This window comes from Bombina bombina, chromosome 3, assembly GCF_027579735.1.
Source record: "Bombina bombina isolate aBomBom1 chromosome 3, aBomBom1.pri, whole genome shotgun sequence".
NCBI lineage: Eukaryota > Metazoa > Chordata > Amphibia > Anura > Bombinatoridae > Bombina > Bombina bombina.
In genome coordinates, this window is record NC_069501.1 from 370,220,459 (window position 1) to 370,240,876 (window position 20,418).

Consider the following 20,418-nt stretch of genomic DNA (forward strand, 5'->3'; position numbering starts at 1 on the left):
ATACTAAAGGTGTGTAAGACCCTAAAAAGTATTGTCTATTTTATTACTTCTAATTTTATTAGCTGTGTGTACACAGGTATTGGTAAACAGTAACACAAGAAAAAGTAAGATTTTTAACCACAAGTTTGTTCATCTGAATCTTCCTACATATTCAATCTTATAAAATTAAATGAACATAAAAGTGATAAAAGAAAATGCTCTGCTGTGTTAGACATGTTATTATGGCACTATTGCTGGCATAGAAATATGCATTTAACCCCTTCAGAGGGGTGAAACATATACAGTAAGGGGGAAAAATATTTGATCCCCTGCTGATTTTGTACGTTTGTCCATTGACAAAGAAATTATCAGTCTATAGTTTTAATGGTAGGTTTATTTGAACAGTGAGAGACAGAATAACAAAAAACTTGTCCACAGAAGCAATCAATCAATCAAATTCCAAACTCTCCTCCATGGCCAAGACCAAAGAGCTGTCCAAGGATGTCAAGGACAAGATTGTAGACCTACACAAGGCTGGAACGGGCTACAAGACCATCGCCAAGAAGCTTGGTGAGAAGATGACAACAGTTGATGCGATTATTCGCAAATGGAAGAAACACAAAATAACTGTCAATCTCCCTCGGTCTGGGGCTCCATGCAAGATCTCACCTCGTGGACTTTCAATGATTATGAGAATGGTGAGGAATCAGCCGAGAACTACACGGGAGGATCTTGTCAATGATGTCAAGGCAGCTGGGACCATCCAAGACAACAATTGTCAAGGCAGCTGGGACCATCCAAGACAACAATTAGTAACACATTACACCGTGCAGGACTGAAATCTTGCAGAACCCGCAAGGTCCCCCTGCTCACAAAAGCACATGTACAGGCCCGTCTAAAGTTTGCCAATGAACATCTGAATGAAACAGTGGAGAACTGGGTGAAAGTGTTGTGGTCAGATGAGACCAAAATCAAGCTCTTTGGCATCAGCTCAACTCACCGTGTTTGGAGGAGGAGGAATGCTGCCTATGACCACAAGAACACCATCCCCACCGTCAAACATGGAGGTGGAAACATTAGGCTTTGGTAGTGTTTTACTGCTAAGGGGACAGGACAACTTCACTGCATCAAAGGGACGATGTACGGGGCCATGTATCGTCAAATCTTGGGTGAGAACCTCCTTCCCTCAGCCAGGGCATTGAAAATGGGTCGTGGATGGGTATTCCAGCACGACAATGATCCAAAACACATGGCCAAGGCAACAAAGGAGTGGCTCAAGAAGAAGCACATTAAGGTCCTGGAGTGGCCTAGCCAGTCTCCAGACCTTAATCCCATAGAAAATCTGTGGAGGGAGCTGAAAGTTCAAGTTGCAAATGTACAAAATCAGCAGGGGATCAATAAATGGTTTCTGTCACTGTAGTTAAAACCAGTTCCAGAGCAGCAATACACTACTAATACCTAGCTGAACACATATGGTGAGCCAATAACAATAGGAATATGTCCATAACCACCAATCACCAGCTAGCTCTAAGTAGTACATTGCTGATCTTGAACCTACCTAGATATGCTTCTCACCCAAGGATACCAAGATAACAAAGTAAATTTCATAATATAAGTAAACTGAAAAGTTTCTTAAAATTGCATGCTATACCTGAACCATTTAATTTTGACTTTCATGAGATACTCAGTTAAAGGGACATTCCAGCCAAAATTGGAATCCACATGGATGCATTTCAGTTTTCAATAGAAGCATTTTTGTAATATACATGTGTTAGCCAAAATGTGTCTAATAAAAGCTATAGCTGTTTCAAAAGTGTATTTAAAGGGATATGAAACCCACATATCTTTCATGATTCAGATAGAATTAATAATAGGAGTACATTAGAAAGTTGCTTAAAATTTCATGCTCTATCTCTGAATCATGAAAGAAAAAATGTGTGTTTCATATCTTAAGTATGCTCCGTGCACCAGCATTTTAAACACAGCATTTTCTCAGAGAGCCTTAGCTGCTTGTGCCATCTGGTAATGACTCAATTTGTTTGCTGACATTATACAAGCCCCACTGGTGCTCTGAGCAGCTGCAGTGTTTAAAATGATTGTGCTCTGAGAATATTCAGCTATGCTTCACATGTACATGCAGAGAAAAATGTTGGAACTAAAACAAAAAAAAAAATACTAAAAGCATTTTTGCCAATACATGTATATTGCACATATGTTTCTATTCAAATATGTAATTTATCTATGTGCATTTAAATTTTGACTGGAATTTCCCTTTAAACAGTATAAGAACTCTTTATTTCTATGGAATGAATGGTGATTGCTAAGTGAGTTTTTATGAATTTCAGAGGTTATGGTAAAGTGCATCATTGTAAATTAAAATCAGCATCTATGCTAACACCTCACCAAGGGAGCAATTCTCTAAAACTGAAAACATGATGCTGTTTTCAATGTACTTTATATTGCACTTGTTTCTAATTTTACATAAGTTTTTTTTTACTATCACTGTAATAAGCGAATTGCGTGTTTTGAGACAAATTAGCCAGCTTTTATTTGGCAAGATAAAACAACAAGACCTGCAGTCTTAAAATTCATAGAGAAATAGTGAGAAATCTTAACACGCACCAAGGGAATGTCTGTGTTCAACTCACTCGCCAAGACTGCGAGACTCATTTTACAACAGAAATATAAAGTATGCTTTGAATTGTGTACTTTTCGGTTTTATTTTAACCCATTTTAAAAATGACGTAAATTAAAATAACATTCTATGTACATTAAATATTATTATTTTTTTTACCTGGGTACATTAAATAATAATTTTAAAGGGACATGAAACCCACATTTTTTCTTTCATGGTTTAGAAAGAGCATGTAATTTTAAACAACTTTCTAATTTACTTCTATTATCTAACTTGCTTCATTCTCTTGTTATTCTTTGCTGAAAAGCATATCTAGATAGGCTTAGTAGCTGCTGATTGGTTGCTGCCCATAGATGCCTCACCCATATGCATTGCTGTTTCTTCAACAAAGAATAGCTAAAGAAGGAAGCAAATTAAATAATAGAAGTAAATTGGAATGTTGTTTAAAATTATATTCTCTATCTGAATCATGAAATGTTTGGGTTTAGTGTCCCTTTAATGCAAAAAAAGGGAGATAAAACCCCAATTTTTTTAACAACTTTCCAATGTACTTCTATTATCACATTTTCTTTGTTTTCTTGTTATTTTTTGTTGAAAAGCAGGAAGGTGAGTTCAGGAGCGTGCACGTGTATGCAGCACAATATGGCAGCAGTTTAGCAACAATGTTATACAATAGATTACATTAGAAGCTTTTTTTAAATTGTATTTTCTATCTGAATCATGAAAGAATCATTTTGGATTTCATGTCCCTTTAAATGAATGGCTGCATACTTTTAATACAAATTTGAATGCATATTAATACTATTTTAAATACATACTTTGATTATGACTTTTAAACTGTATTTTCAATACGTGTTTTACCTGTTAATTTTATTGAGCATTACAGTGCATTCACATACACAAATGCAGGGTTCACCCCTTAGCTAGATAGTTTGCTTTTACAGAAGTCTCATTTTAATATACTGTACTGATCATTATACATTTTCTGTCCATAAACTTTAAAGGATCAGTAAATATAGTAGATTTGCATAATCAACAAATGCATGATAACAAGACATTGCAAATAGCAATTAGTCTGAACTTCAAATGAATAGCAGATTTTATTCTGCCAAATTTTAAAGTTATGTCTTTTTCCACTCCCCCTGTATCATGTGACAGCCATCAGCTAATCACAAATGCATATACTTATATTTTGTGAATTCTTGCACATGCTCAGTAGTGGCTGGTGACTCAAAAAGTGTAAATATAACAAGACTGTGCACAAATTGTTAATGGAAGTAAATTGTAAAGTTGTTTAAAATTGCTGCTCTATCTGAATCATGAAAGTTTAATTTTGACGTGAGTTTCCGCTTAAGGCCGTTTACACCCCAGACAGTTAGTTTTCTGACATTTTTCCCGTTCTTAGATATTTTTTAAACTGATTTTACTAATCTAAGGAATTTGAAATCATACAATATTTTAACAATACAATGCTTTATTTTCAGATAACGAAAAGCCAATGAAAGTGATTGGGGATGATGATCTACTGGACCTCAGCCTAATAACTGAATTGAGAAAAGAATACGGAATGACGTACAATGATTTTTTTATGGTGCTTACAGATTTAGACATGAGAGTTAAGGTACATCTTTGTTATTTACTTAAACATAAATCTAGAAAATATACTATTGTTAAAGGGACAGTAAACATATTTATTTACATTATTGTGCTGTATGTGCACAACTAAAGAGGGTATTATGAAACTCACCTTTGATACTGGCAATTTACAAAAAATAAAGCATTTTCTCCCCAAAAATACCACAGCCCCCCCCCCCCCCCTTTATTTGCCTTGTTATAATAGTATGTTACAGAGTTGTTTGCAAATCACACCCAATTGATAATATAGTTCACATTACAGCAGCATTCTCCAGTGCTGGATAAAGTAGCCAACAAATTTATCCAACACGTAAACAATTCATTGTACAGTGAACAGCCCTGTTGGTCAGGTTGTGATTTACAAACTCCCCCATCACACCGTTTAAAAAAATAAAAAAAAACTCTGCAGCTAACAGGCAGGTTAGGAAGGGGGAGCCAGGAGAGATTTTGGGGGACAATTGTTCTTATGCAAACATCAGTGAATTTATACAATTGCTACAAATTGGTAGCCCAAATATCAAATGTTTGCCAGCATGGAGAGAAATCATGCTTTTTTCTAGCCAATCATGCTTTTCTTGTTAGCAGTATAGTGTAAAGTAGGTATCTCTTCTTCACATTTAGAACGCGTGTCGGGTTAGTGCGACTTCAGAGCTCTGGTTAACTGTTACGCTCGAATAAAAAGTGTCAAAACATGCATAAAAAACATTACAAAATACATTTACAATCATAATAACACAAATAAAAACTATTTAAAAAAAATTGCATTAAAAAGTTATAAGGACTCAAAGATATGAGGTCTCAGGTGTGGAAAAAGGCACGCAAAGGGCTTTAACATAGAGATACATACATATACATGTCTAAAGATGGATATGCCTGTGTATATATATATATATATATATATATATGTTTACAGGGAGTGCAGAATTATTAGGCAAATGAGTATTTTGACCACATCATCCTCTTTATGCATGTTGTCTTACTCCAAGCTGTATAGGCTCGAAAGCCTACTACCAATTAAGCATATTAGGTGATGTGCATCTCTGTAATGAGAAGGGGTGTGGTCTAATGACATCAACACCCTATATCAGGTGTGCATAATTATTAGGCAACTTCCTTTCCTTTACTCAGATACATGGCCAAGGTAAGAAAGGCTGAAAGACGACCACCACTGAACAAGACACACAAGCTGAAACGTCAAGACTGGGCCAAGAAATATCTCAAGACTGATTTTTCTAAGGTTTTATGGACTGATGAAATGAGAGTGAGTCTTGATGGGCCAGATGGATGGGCCTGTGGCTGGATTGGTAAAGGGCAGAGAGCTCCAGTCCGACTCAGACGCCAGCAAGGTGGAGGTGGAGTACTGGTTTGGGCTGGTATCATCAAAGATGAGCTTGTGGGGCCTTTTCGGGTTGAGGATGGAGTCAAGCTCAACTCCCAGTCCTACTGCCAGTTTCTGGAAGACACCTTCTTCAAGCAGTGGTACAGGAAGAAGTCTGCATCCTTCAAGAAAAACATGATTTTCATGCAGGACAATGCTCCATCACACGCGTCCAAGTACTCCACAGCGTGGCTGGCAAGAAAGGGTATAAAAGAAGAAAATCTAATGACATGGCCTCCTTGTTCACCTGATCTGAACCCCATTGAGAACCTGTGGTCCATCATCAAATGTGAGATTTACAAGGAGGGAAAACAGTACACCTCTCTGAACAGTGTCTGGGAGGCTGTGGTTGCTGCTGCACGCAATGTTGATGGTGAACAGATCAAAACACTGACAGAATCCATGGATGGCAGGCTTTTGAGTGTCCTTGCAAAGAAAGGTGGCTATATTGGTCACTGATTTGTTTTTGAATGTCAGAAATGTATATTTGTGAATGTTGAGATGTTATATTGGTTTCACTGGTAAAAATAAATAATTGAAATGGGTATATATTTGTTTTTTGTTAAGTTGCCTAATAATTATGCACAGTAATAGTCACCTGCACACACAGATATCCCCCTAAAATAGCTATAACTAAAAACAAACTAAAAACTACTTCCAAAACTATTCAGCTTTGATATTAATGAGTTTTTTGGGTTCATTGAGAACATGGTTGTTGTTCAATAATAAAATTAATCCTCAAAAATACAACTTGCCTAATAATTCTGCACTCCCTGTATATGTGTGTATGTATTTATGTATTTATATGTGTATATGTATATTATCATGTAAATATTTATGTATACATACATAGACATATATAAGTGCATTCGAGCCCTTTGCACGCAAGTAGCTGAAAACATGAAAAATCATATTTATGCAATGTTCATATTTAATAAAGTGTTTAACTGTGTTTGTACTGTAAATATTTCATATTTTAATGTACTTTACATAGGGGAATATGTTCTAAGTATTTTTAAAAAGATTTTCCTATATATATATATACACACAGTAAATATACACACACCTATATATAATCATCTGTAAATAAAGGTATAGACTATTATTAGACTTTATTTATAACGTAACAACAAATTACAACGATGATACAATATTTTTAAGAGACATGACAACATTTTTCAAACAAATACAGGAGGGATTCAGGGGCCTATACATATTTTACCCAAACAACATCATATATGTATTTATAAATACAGGGAGTGCAGAATTATTAGGCAAGTTGTATTTTTGAGGATTAATTTTATTATTGAACAACAACCATGTTCTCAATGAACCCAAAAAACTCATTAATATCAAAGCTGAATAGTTTTGGAAGTAGTTTTTAGTTTGTTTTTAGTTATAGCTATTTTATGGGGATATCTGTGTGTGCAGGTGACTATTACTGTGCATAATTATTAGGCAACTTAACAAAAAACAAATATATACCCATTTCAATTATTTATTTTTACCAGTGAAACCAATATAACATCTCAACATTCACAAATATACATTTCTGACATTCAAAAACAAAACAAAAACAAATCAGTGACCAATATAGCCACCTTTCTTTGCAAGGACACTCAAAAGCCTGCCATCCATGGATTCTGTCAGTGTTTTGATCTGTTCACCATCAACATTGCGTGCAGCAGCAACCACAGCCTCCCAGACACTGTTCAGAGAGGTGTACTGTTTTCCCTCCTTGTAAATCTCACATTTGATGATGGACCACAGGTTCTCAATGGGGTTCAGATCAGGTGAACAAGGAGGCCATGTCATTAGATTTTCTTCTTTTATACCCTTTCTTGCCAGCCACGCTGTGGAGTACTTGGACGCGTGTGATGGAGCATTGTCCTGCATGAAAATCATGTTTTTCTTGAAGGATGCAGACTTCTTCCTGTACCACTGCTTGAAGAAGGTGTCTTCCAGAAACTGGCAGTAGGACTGGGAGTTGAGCTTGACTCCATCCTCAACCCGAAAAGGCCCCACAAGCTCATCTTTGATGATACCAGCCCAAACCAGTACTCCACCTCCACCTTGCTGGCGTCTGAGTCGGACTGGAGCTCTCTGCCCTTTACCAATCCAGCCACGGGCCCATCCATCTGGCCCATCAAGACTTACTCTCATTTCATCAGTCCATAAAACCTTAGAAAAATCAGTCTTGAGATATTTCTTGGCCCAGTCTTGACGTTTCAGCTTGTGTGTCTTGTTCAGTGGTGGTCGTCTTTCAGCCTTTCTTACCTTGGCCATGTCTCTGAGTATTGCACACCTTGTGCTTTTGGGCACTCCAGTGATGTTGCAGCTCTGAAATATGGCCAAACTGGTGGCAAGTGGAATCTTGGCAGCTGCACGCTTGACTTTTCTCAGTTCATGGGCAGTTATTTTGCGCCTTGGTTTTTCCACACGCTTCTTGCGACCCTGTTGACTATTTTGAATGAAACGCTTGATTGTTCGATGATCACGCTTCAGAAGCTTTGCAATTTTAAGAGTGCTGCATCCCTCTGCAAGATATCTCACTATTTTTTACTTTTCTGAGCCTGTCAAGTCCTTCTTTTGACCCATTTTGCCAAAGGAAAGGAAGTTGCCTAATAATTATGCACACCTGATATAGGGTGTTGATGTCATTAGACCACACCCCTTCTCATTACAGAGATGCACATCACCTAATATGCTTAATTGGTAGTAGGCTTTCGAGCCTTTACAGCTTGGAGTAAGACAACATGCATAAAGAGGATGATGTGGTCAAAATACTCATTTGCCTAATAATTCTGCACTCCCTGTAAATAGAACATATTCTTTTATGTGAAAAACACTGGAATGTGAAATATTAATATTTCATGTCGGGTTAGCGCACTTCAGAAAATGTGATCGGGTTTGCACGCAAGTACAGGTGTTTTATTCCACTTTTTGTGCTCCATTAAAGTCTATGAGGGAATATGTTAACACGGTTGAAATATTCGAAGTTCCTTTTTTTGCACACGTCAGGTTAGCACACAAGCGAAAACTTTTTACTTTCAACTGATAATATGCACAGTACCTGAGGAACAAAAAAGCTTATTTCTAGCGGAGTTAGTACACGTGCAGGAGCGATAAATAGCGCTCAAATCATAATCTAGCCCTATGTTGGAATTTATATCTAAACCAATCATCATTTAAAATCAATCGTAGCAGTTTTAGTTCCCAATATATGCTTTATAATTATTTATGCAAATGTATGCTAATGATGACCAATAGTATTTTTTTTTCCAGAAAAGGTGACAACCCTACTCTGAAGCTAAAATTTACCTTTCTAAAATTCTTTATGGGGCCTCATTGTACTTCTTAGATAATCTTGACAGTCCAGAGAGGTTTAGAGAATCTGGTCCAAAGTCTTACAATGGCCTGACAGAGAAGAAAACTAGGCACAAGTATGTTTAAATCTGAAACAGCTTTTGATCATAAGTAATACTTACAAGCATGAAAAAAAACATAATATTCAGACATCCTGCCAGCAGCAGCTGGAGAATAGCTTCAAGCTAACATGCTCCCTGTCATATATAGCATACCATCCTTCTAATAAAAGGCTGTCTGTTTAAAATTCCATGGACTGCAAGAAAAAAAATCAATTTGTTGGTTAAATCAGGATTCTTGACAAATGGCCAAACCTGCTAGTTATTTGTAAGGCCTAGTCATGTAGCCCACATGGAACACTATGTTATGTACTGATAGTTGCAGAAATATTCGGTACAAAACTACATACTATTTAGGACCTTGTCTGTTGAACTCAGTGAGGTCAAAAATTAAATACTCTGTGAAAATAGAGAAGTTTATGTTTCGACCAACCAGCCACTGTAAAAAAATAATGTGTGTAAAATAAATAAGAATATAGTCCCACCTCCCCATGACAATTTAAACCAGCAGTCAATTGATTAAATGGTTGATCAGGAGTATGCAGTGTTTCATATTAAATAATAAATTAAAATGTTTTAAAAGTGATAAAAAACTTGAAGGGAATGGTTTGGCAGAAAAAACAACTGATCTGTCGTTACAGTTTTGTTTTTGACCTTTATATTCCTTCAAGTATTTTTAACATGGCACGAAAATGTTTGAATGAACTTAGAACTGTAATATTTTGGAATTCAGAAGATTCAGACTTTTGTTATTAGGCAAAATATATGGCTGCTTAGTGGCTAAGGGTAAATGCTCTTTAAATAGTGGTATTATAAAATTCTAATTATCTTTTGTTTGGTCTGCTTCTAATATTTTGCTGTACTGGGTAATTCATAGCCTCTACTTAGGTGGATGATTGTGCTGAATAAAACTTTTTTTTTTCCTGTGGGAGTTGTCCCTGTCAACCAGCAGTGAGCACTAGATACCAATGCATCGGTTGCAATTCTTATATGTTTAACTTTAAAAAAAATCTTTTTAATGCAATATATATCCTATCCTATATAATAAAAGGCCAAGTGTGTTTGTCCGAAGCTGTCGTGCACAGTAGAGACTGCGCGAGGACAAACACACCTGGCCTTAGAATCCCTACCTGAACAGCCGGTGCGGGCTAAAGTGGGCGTGGTCGGGTGTGAGCGGCGTGACGGGGTGTGACAGGGGCGTGGCTGGGCGCAGTCGTGGGCGAGAGTGGGATAGAGGGGAGAGAGATAGAAAGAGAAGGGGAAAGAGATAGAAAGAGAGGGGGTGAGAACAAAATAGATGGGAAAGAGCAAGAGAGGGGGGAGAGAGAGCAAAATAGAGGGGAAAGAGCAAAAGAGATGGGAATGAGCAAAATAGAGGGAATAGAGAGAGAGCAAAAGAGAGGGGGAGAGAGAAAATAAAAGGGGGAAAGAGAGAGAGAGCAAAAGAGAGGGGGAGAGAGAGCAAAAGAGAGGGATGGAGAGAGAGAGCAAAAGAGAGGTGGGACAGAGTGCAAAAGAGAGGGGGGAGAAAGAGCGCAAAAGAGAGGGGGGAGAGCGCAAAAGAGAGAGGGAGAGTGAGAGCGCAAAAGAGAGGGGGACAGAGAGAGCGCAAAAGAGAGGGGAGAGAGAGAGCGCAAAAGAGAGAGGGGAGAGAAAGAGCGCAAAAGAGAGGGGGAGAGAGAGAGCGCAAAAGTGAGGGGGAGAGAGCGCAAAAGAGAGGGGGGAGAGAGAGAGCACAAAAGAGAGGGGGAGATAGAGAGCGCAAAAGAGAGGGGGAGAGAGAGAGCGCAAAAGAGAGGGGAGAGAGCGCAAAAGAGAGGGGAGAGAGCGCAAAAGAGAGGGGGAGAGAGAGATCATGCAAAAGAGAGGGGGGAGAGAAAGAGCGCAAAAGAGAGGGGGAGAAAGAGCAAAAGAGAGGGATGGGGAGACAGAGCAAAAGAGAGGGATGGGGAGAGAGAGAGCGCAAAAGAGAGGGGGAAGAGAGAGAGTGCAAAAGAGAGGGGGGAGAGAGAGAGCGCAAAAGAGAGTGGGGAGATATCGCAAAAGAGAGGGGGGAGAGAGAGAGCGCAAAAGAGAGGGGGGAGAGAGAGAGCGCAAAAGAGAAGGGGAGAGAGAGTGCAAAAGAGAGGGGGGAGAGAGCGCAAAAGAGAGGGGGGGAGAGAGAGAAAAAGAGAGGGGAGAGAGAGAGCGCAAAAGAGAGGGGGAGAAAGAGAGCGCAAAAAAGAGGGGGAGAGAGAGAGCGCAAAAAAGAGGGGGGGGAGAGAGCAAAAAAAAAGGGGGGAGAGAAAGCAAAAGAGAGGGGGGAGAGAGGGAACAAAAAGAGAGGGGAAAGAGCAAAAGAGAGGGGAGAGAGAGCAAAAGAGAGGGGGGGGGGATAAAGAGAGCCAAACAGGGTGGTAGAGAGAGCAAAAGAGAGGTGGAGCGAGAGAGAGCGCAAAAGAGGGGGGAGAGAGAGAGCAAAAGAGAGGGAGAGAGTGCAAGGGGTGGGACTCCTGTACTGCAAAAAATGGCCCATGTGAACGGGCTTTAGGACTAGTATATATATATATATATATATATATATATATATATATATATATGTGTGTGTTTATATATATGTGTGTGTGTATATATATATATATATATATATATATATATATATATACACTCACCGGCCACTTTATTAGGTACACTTTGCTAGTACCGGGTTGGACTCCCTTTTGCCTTCAGAACTGCCTTAATTCTTCATGGCATAGATTCAACAAGGTTAAAAGGTGTTGGAAACATTCCTCAGACATTTTGGTCCATATTGACATGATAGCATCACGCAGTTGCTGCAGATTTGTCGACGGCACATCCATGATGAAAATCTTCCCTTTCCACCACATCCAAAAGGTGCTCTTTTGGATTGAGATCTGGTGACTGTGGAGGCCACTGGAGTACAGTGAATGCATTGTCATGTTCAAGAAACCAGTTTGAGATGATTTGAGCTTTGTGACATGGTGCATTATCCTGCTGGAAGTAGCCACCAGAAGATGGGTACACTGTAGTTATAAAGGGATGGACATGGTCAGCAACAATACTCAGGTAGGCCATGGCATTTAAACAATGCTCAATTGGGACTAAGGGGCTCAAAATGTGCCAAGAAAATATCCCCCACATTACACCGCCAGAACCATTGATACAAGGCAGAATGGGTCCATGCTTTCATGTTGTTTATGCCAAATTCTGACCCCACCATCTGAATGATGCAGCTGAAATCGAGACTCATCAGACCAGGCAACATTTTTCTAATCTTCTATTGTCCAAGTTTGGTAAGCCTTTGTGAATTGTAGCCTCAGTTTTCTGTTCTTAGCTGATAGGAGTGGTACCCAGTGTGGTCTTCTGCTGCCGTAGCCCATCTGATTCAAGGTTCGACATGTTGTGCATTCAGAGATGGCATTCTGCATTCCTCAGTTGTAACAAGTGGTTATTTGAGTTACTGTTGCCTTTCTATCATCTCGAACCAGTCTGCCCATTCTCCTCTGACCTCTGACATCAACAAGGCATTTTCGTCCATACAACTGCCGCTCACTAGATATCTTCTCTTTTTCGGACCATTCTAAGTAAACCCTTAAGATGGTTGTGTGTGAAAATCCCAGTAGATCAGCAGTATTTGAAATACTCAGTCCAATCCATCTGGCATTCAAAGTCACTTAAATCCCCTTTCTTCCCCTTTCTGATGCTCGGTTTGAACTTCAGCAATTCGTCTTCACCACGTCTAGATGCCTAAATGCATTGAGTTGCTGCCATGTGATTGGTTGATTAGCAATTTGTGTTACCAAGCAACTGAACAGGTGTACCTAATAAAGTTGTCGGTGAGTGTATATAACCTATAAAAAAAAGGTCAATCCATCTCAAGTGGTCCAACATAGGTTGCTTGACCATTTTTAATTTTCCTAATTTTGTTTTTGTGATTACCTCTGTGTTGGTATTACAAAACCCCCAGATTTTAATTTTATTTTATTTGGTTTTACTACGGCAGCCATCTTTGTGTTATGGTGCACAACAAATTTTGGTTATACAGATGTTTACAGAAACCTCAATATCTCAGTTCAGGATGGTCCTAGCTCCTTGGAACAAAAACTGATCTCTAGATAACATTACAAGGTACACAAACATATACAAATATTTTGTACATTGTATGCTGCTTATTCTGCACGATCCTTCTGGCCCGCCAGAATCAGGAGTTAAGAAGCAGTGGTCGTAAGACCGCTGCTCCTTAACTGTCTACCACCTCTGAGGTAGCGGACTGCAATCATCTTGATCAGATACGATTGGGATGATTGACACCCCTGCTAGCAGCCGATTGGCCGCAAATGTGCAGGGGGCCGCATTGCACAAGCATTTCACAAGAAATGTTTGTGCAATGATAAATGCCGACAGCATATGTTGTTGGCATTTATCGCTGTCTGGCGTTTATGATTCGCTACAGCAAAACATGTCCGCCCACTCGCCATATAATAAATCGTCCCCATTTACTTAAAACTCCTAGTCCTAATGTAATGATGAAATTTGCTGAAAGTTACACTTTTAGGGTCATTTCATAATGGGAAGGATTCAAGTCTCAATACTATTTTTTTAGGGAGTATCTAGGTGTGTATAATGTGCATGCAGAACATGCACACTATACATATGTTATTTTTTAACATTTCCCCTCACTTTCAGGTTCATTAATTCTGGTAGGGGACCAGATAGTAACCTGAAATTTTTACATATATAAGTCCTCTATATTATATCTTGCTATTTCTCAAAACATATGAATAAAGTAGGCTTTTCCCCAGATTTCTACTAGCCCTAGCTCTGTAACCAGTGGAATCTCAACCTCCACCATAACTTATATCTACCATAGAGGACCTATACCTGTAAATATTTCAGGTTCCTATCTGGTCCCCCACCAGAGCTAATCAACCTGAAAGTGAGGGGAAATATTAAGAAATTGCACTCTCTCATCCCCATAAAAATAAGAGAAGCCTCAAACCTGAAATGTTCTGCATGCACATTATACTTACCTAGGTACCCCCTAAAAAAAAATCGGCTTTTTATGCATGACGAGTTAGTGCGAGCGTGATAGCTTTTTATTTTCAACTCGTAATGCCAGTGCAAACCGACGCACGCAAAAAGTTTACTTCTAGTACAATTAGCGATATAGCGAAAGCACTAAATAATGCTCCACTTGTAATCTAGCCCTTAGTGTTTAATATCCTTTTAAGGATCCTTCTGTGCTTGTGTTGGAGTGGACTGCTTTACAGAGGGTGCTGTTTCTCATTTTTGCTAGTTTGTTTCATAATGTTTAAAACCTTTCTTGTAAGGACAATATCCTTGACAATGGAAGTCCTTCTATGCAGCAGGAAATTAACAGTTTTCAAAGGAGACAATCTCTGATGAGAGGCGGGAACAAATTGTTATGAACCAACAAATGAGTTTTACTGAATCTAATGTTAGTGTCCTTTAAAAAAAGCTATTTCACAGCTGCGTATTAGTAAATGGTAGTAATGGGGTTATGTTTGTTTTACACAGCAATACTATGAAGTGCCCATCGCCATGAAGTCTGTGTTTGATATAATAGATACTTTCCAATCACGAATCAAAGAAATGGAGAAACAAAAAAGAGACGGCATCACATGTAAAAAAGAAGATAAGGCTCGTTCACTGGAAAACTTTCTTTCTAGGTATGTTTTTAAACAGCTAACTGAGCTAATATAAACCATATTCGCAGATTTTACATACACCTTACACTTCAGAAATCCGACATCTGTTGTGTGTTTAACAGGTCTATACCATATGTTACAAAGTGCCACTAAATATATCTTTAGGGTTCCAAGTTTAAGTTTCTGGTAAATTTACAAAAAAAAGTGCAAAACATTAAGTAGAGTATTTTATTATTGCCCTATTTCTTGCATATTTATGTGTTTAAAGGGACAGTCTAGTCAAAATTAAACTTTCATGATTCAGATAGGGCATGTAATTTTAAACAACTTTCTAATTCACTTTTATCATCAAATTTGCTTTATTCTCTTGGTATTCTTAGTTAAAAGCTAAACCTAGGTAGGCTCATATGCTAATTTTGAAGCCCTTGAAAGACGCCTCTTATCTGAATGCATTTGACAGTTTTTCACAGCTAGGGGGTGTTAATTCGTGTGTGCCATATAGATACCATTGTGCTCATGCCCATAGAGTTGCTTATGAGAGGGCACTGACTAGCTAAAATGCAAGTCTGTCAAAAGAACTGAAATAAGGGGGCAGTCTGCAGATACTAAGAGGTAAAAAGTATATTAATATAACTGTGTTGGTTATACAAAATGGGGAATGGGTAATAAAGGGAGTATCTATCTTTTTAAACAATAAACATTCTGGAGTAGACTGTCCCTTTAACCTATGCTGACCTATAAGATACTATTATTATTCTATTATTATTATTATTATACTACAAAATAATGTACGTTTGCTAACAAAATTACATTTTGTCTGCTTCGTTAACAAATCCAGATTAGTTCCTACAATAATGCAAGTAGCTGGTCATAAAAACAATTCCAGCATACAAGGTGCTAATGCATATAGAAAATGCACACAACCAATTGGTATATTAAAGGGACAGTATACTGTAAAATAGTTTTTCCCATAATGTGTTTACAGTTGCTTTTTTTACCAACTGCAGAGTAAACAATTTATGAAAATTAGCTTTTTAAGGCTTATTTGTGTATATTAAAGCTCTGATTTTGTGTTTTGAAGCCACAACCTAATAAAATGGGTTGAGCTTGTAGGTATAATCCGATCTCATTACTGTATCACATTGTGCAAATATACTGTACTTGCTTCTTTATCTTATATCTGTCCTTAAAACAATCACCAGTACTTTGAGAGAACAATGGAAAATCAAAATTTTATTACTTTATCTCTGCTATATCGCACTGGGAGTGTAGTTTCTTCTGCTGGCTGTGTTTACAAAGCTTATCTATAGCTGGTACGCGCGGCCACAAACTTTCAGAATAGGTGGGGATACCACATGCTAAATCAACAATTTCAAATGCCAATATAAGGGTAAAGGAGCTACTTGTAAACAATTTAATACACTCCAGCAGGTAAAGTGGATCATTGGGAACAAATTAAAGGGGAGAAAATTTTTGAGTAAACTGTCCCTTTAACTGAATACTTACTGTAATTGCAAGGTGTTGTATCTCTCTTGAAAATGACATTAAATACCTCTTGCTTTGTGTTAAAATGTTTGCTTGTCCCATGCTCCCTAGAGAAGCCATATTTTGTAACATAGATTTTCAAAACGCTGCAAATTGCCCAAACCAGTTATTTGTTTGCAGCATTTTGAAAATCAAGGCAACAGAATTTGCTCTTTGTCTCTCTGTAGGGATTTTAGGACAAACATGACATTTTACACAAAAGTAAGATATGTTTAAAGTTATTTTATTCTGCAGTCAGTCTGACTATAGTGTTCACTGCAGTATTCAGCCCAGCATACTATTGGAACTGGAAGACAACTTAACTTACAATGAACATGTGGTAAAAAAAAAATGACTGCTTCAGCGTTTTTCCTTTAACATTAGATCATCAACAAATGCAGGTGCACAAGTGCTTATTGTTGGGTACACTCGGGACACCAAGTCAGGGGAGTAACTACAGGAGTCTCAGATATCTCAGTTGAGACTTGGACCACAGCTCTACACAGCCTGATAATGCCTGTTCTCCGTTTGCATCACATCTGGCCGCTCTTTGTGCCCCCCCCCCCCTGCAAAACAGGGATCACAGAAAGCTGTTGAAATGGAGGGGGTGTCTCTACAGCATTTACCCTGGGGCCAAGTGAGGTCTAATCACACCCATGCTACCAATCAGCTCACACTGGCACCAGGGATGTGTATGTGTTGCTGCACTAAAAAAGGACCTTAAAGGGACAGTCAACACTTGTGGTAACATTGTTTGACTGTTTCTTTAATAGTAAAAAAAATTGCATGTTCTAATCTGTAAGAGCAAAGGGGTTAAAAGCACAGTAGCAGTGCCACTAAGACCCATGGAGCACTGTTGGTCCCAAGCAGAACTAGCTGCTGATCCAATCAGCAGTGCACTCAGATGTGCAACTAGCGCTGCTGATTGGATCAGCAGGGTTTCCACTTGGGGCCAGTAGTGCTCCACGGGTTTCAAGCGGCACTTCTTCTATGTGATTAACCTCTTTGCGGAGTCAATAGTCATAAAATTACATGCTCTAATGAATCAGAGCAAGTAATGTTTTGACTGTTATAGCCCTTTAATGCTGCTTAACCATCTGCTTTAGAGTAGTACAGTCCAAGCATACTACGGACCATGATACCCCTATTTCATTCCATAAGGCAGGGAGAGTCCACGACTTCATTCCTTACTGTTGGGAAATACAACACCTTGCCACCAGGATAGGGCAAAAACATTCTAGCCAAAGGCTTAAATATCCCTTTCACCTCCCCTATCCCTCAGTCATTCTTTGCCTTTCGTCACTATAGGAGGTGGCAGAGAAGTGTCAGAAGATTTGTATTGTCCTGTAATGGGTATGTTCCCTTCAAGAAAGGAATGGAGTTTTAAGTAGTCATGTCAACCTCTCAGTGAGAGTACTGATGAAAGTTAGAGTCTGGAGATGCAGGGAAAGTTTTTCTGCGAACCCATCAAGACTGTCGCTAACAGCTCCTGAGCAATCATTGTTGGTGAGTTTCACTGCTTGCTGCTATACACTCAAGTCCATGTCAGAAGCATGCTGAAAGACTGTCACACTTGAGAGGCTGTGCCTGTTCCACAGCATGGATCCTGGAGGGTAAGACCTTTTTTATATATACAATTTAAAACGCTATACAGGGTCACAGGGTGGCTCCTTTATACCTCGATAGGATCAAGGATTAATATCTCCTTCAGGGAGATTATTTGAACAGTTTGGGGATTTATATCTGCTTAATGTGAGAGTTTTTAAGGCTAAGAGACTGTGTGTTTTTTTGGCTTGGAACAAACAGGTTTCACTTTCATTTTTGAAGTGTTGTGCAGCTCATAATAGCTTGGCGCCCTTTTTCATAGCAGGGGAAGTCCTGTCTTACGTACCACGTGACTGGGTGCGGTCTCTTTCATTTTCTGAGATCCTGCTGCAGGCATCACTCCTGAGGAGAGCAATTTCCCTGTTAGCTGTCTGGGTCTAGGAGGTAGTGCCCCAGCCATTGGGAGTATTAAGGTGCCGTTTTTTAAATAAAAGCGTTTTCTTTTTGATTGTCCTTCTGTGGGTATATACAAAGCTATAGAGGACTCTGATACTACATTAGAAGGTTCTGCTCCTTCTGTACTGATTAATAATTTCTGTTTATATTGTGAGGAGGCTGTGGTTTGCCCGCCTGCTCAATTTTGTTCCATTTGCCTAAACACTGTTCTAAAGTCTAAGAAGGGAGACAAGCCTGCTAATACTCATAGTGCTATTAGCCCTTCTGAACCATCTACTTCTCAGGAATCTGGGTACCGAGAAATTACTACCCTTTCTACATTACCTGCTCCACATGCAGTTCCCTGCAGCTCAACTAATCCTCCATCTGGAGGGGATTTTTTTCCAGCTGAATTTACCATGTAGTTACAATCAGTGGTGTCTGCAGCTCTGAGTGCCTTACCTCGCTCTAACAAACGCAATAGAAATGTTTGTTAGATTTAGCTATTATATCTCAGCTATCCGAGAATGAGTTAACCTCTGTAGCTTCAGAGGGTGAACTTTCTGAGTTGGAGACTTCAGTTACTAAACCTCCTTCAGCGGAGGAACCCTCCTTTAGATTTAAAATTGAGCATCTGCATTTTTTATTAAAGAAGGTTCTGTCTACTCTAGAGGTTCCAGAGGCAACACTCTCTGAGGAGCCTAAGATCCCTAAATTAGACAGGGTTTACGAAGATAGGAAGGCCCCTCTGACTTCTCCTGTGCCAGTTAAGATGGAGAACATTATTATTAACTAATGGGAAAGAACTGGAACTTCTACTTTTAAAAAATCCCTGACTCTCAATTAGATTTGTGGGGCTCCATCCCGAAGGTGGATGGCTCTATCTCCACGCTGGCTAAGCATACTACTATCCCTCTAGAGGAAAGTTCTTCTTTTAGAGAGCCTATGAATAAAAAGATAGAAACTTTTTCTGAGGAAGATGTTTCAACATACAGGTTTTTTATTTCAACTGGCAGCAGCAGCTGTAGCCGCGATCACTGGAGCAGCTACTTACTGGTGTGACACTCTGTTGGAGCTCACTGAGGTAAAGACTCCCCTTGAGGATATTCAGGAGATAATTAAGGCACTGAGAATTGCTAACTCCTCATCTGTGACACGAATATGCAGATTATTCGCAAAAATGCAAAGGCTGCTGGCTTTGCGGTTCTAGCCCGCTGGGCTCTCTGGTTAAAGTCTAAATTCAAACTCCTTTTTTCTCCCTTCAAGGGGAAGATTTTATTTGGTCAAGGGCTGGACTCGATTATCTCTACAGTTATCGGAGGGAAAGGTGCCTTCCTACTGCAGGATAAGAAGAATAGGCCTAAGGGATGGCAACTGTCTAATTTTCGTTCCTTTTGTGCTGACAAGTCGCAACGACAGCAGTCCTCTTCCAAGTCCGAGCAGCCCAAGAATACTTGGAAGCCAGCTCACTCCTGAAATAAGTCCAAACAGACTAAGAAGCCCGCCAAGAACAAATCGGCATGAAGGGGCGGCCCCCGATCCGGGATTGGATCGAGTAGGGGGCAGACTGTCTCTTTTTTCAGACGCTTGGTTCCAGGATGTACAGGATCCTTGGGTCCTGGAGGTTGTATCTGAAGGATACAGGCTAGGATTCAAGTCTCATCTGCCCAGGGGCAGATTCCTACTCTCCAGTCTTTCGACAAGACCAGAAAAGAGGGCTTCCTTCTTAGGTTGCGTGCAGGATCTCTCCTCTCTAGGAGTATTTGTACCGGTACCTACAGTAGAAAGAGGTTTGGGGTTTTTGTTTAAACCTTTTTGTGGTTCCAAAGAAGGAAGGAACTTTCCATCCAATTCTGGACCTAAAGTGCCTAAACAAGTTTCTGAGTGTTCCCTCTTTCAAGATGGAAACAATATGGTCAATCCTGCCTCTGGTTCAGGAAGGACAGTTTATGACCACTATAAACCTGAAGGATGCTTACCTTCACGTCCTGATTCACAGGGAACATTTTCTCCTGAGGTTTGCTTTTCTGGGTCAGCACTTCCAGTTCATAGCTCTTCCGTTTGGCCAAGCTACTGCTCCAAGGATATTTACAAAGGTTCTGGGGGCTCTTCTAGCTGTTGCCAGAACACAAGGTATTGCAGTAGCGGAAGAACATTCGGAGTCCTTTCTCAGTCTTCTTTGAGCACATGGAT

At 39.3% G+C, this 20,418-nt stretch overlaps 1 protein-coding gene across 1 annotated transcript in view; it reads left to right on the forward strand.

The window, feature by feature from the left end:
- The window catches only part of CCDC80 (coiled-coil domain containing 80), a 200,664-nt gene that overhangs the window by 92,277 nt on the left and 87,969 nt on the right, over positions 1–20,418 (forward strand). Inside the window, exons 4-5 of the mRNA XM_053706502.1 lie at positions 4,099–4,235; positions 14,591–14,742. Of these exons, the coding sequence (XP_053562477.1) occupies positions 4,099–4,235; positions 14,591–14,742 (289 nt within the window). The remainder of the gene's footprint in view (positions 1–4,098; positions 4,236–14,590; positions 14,743–20,418) is intronic.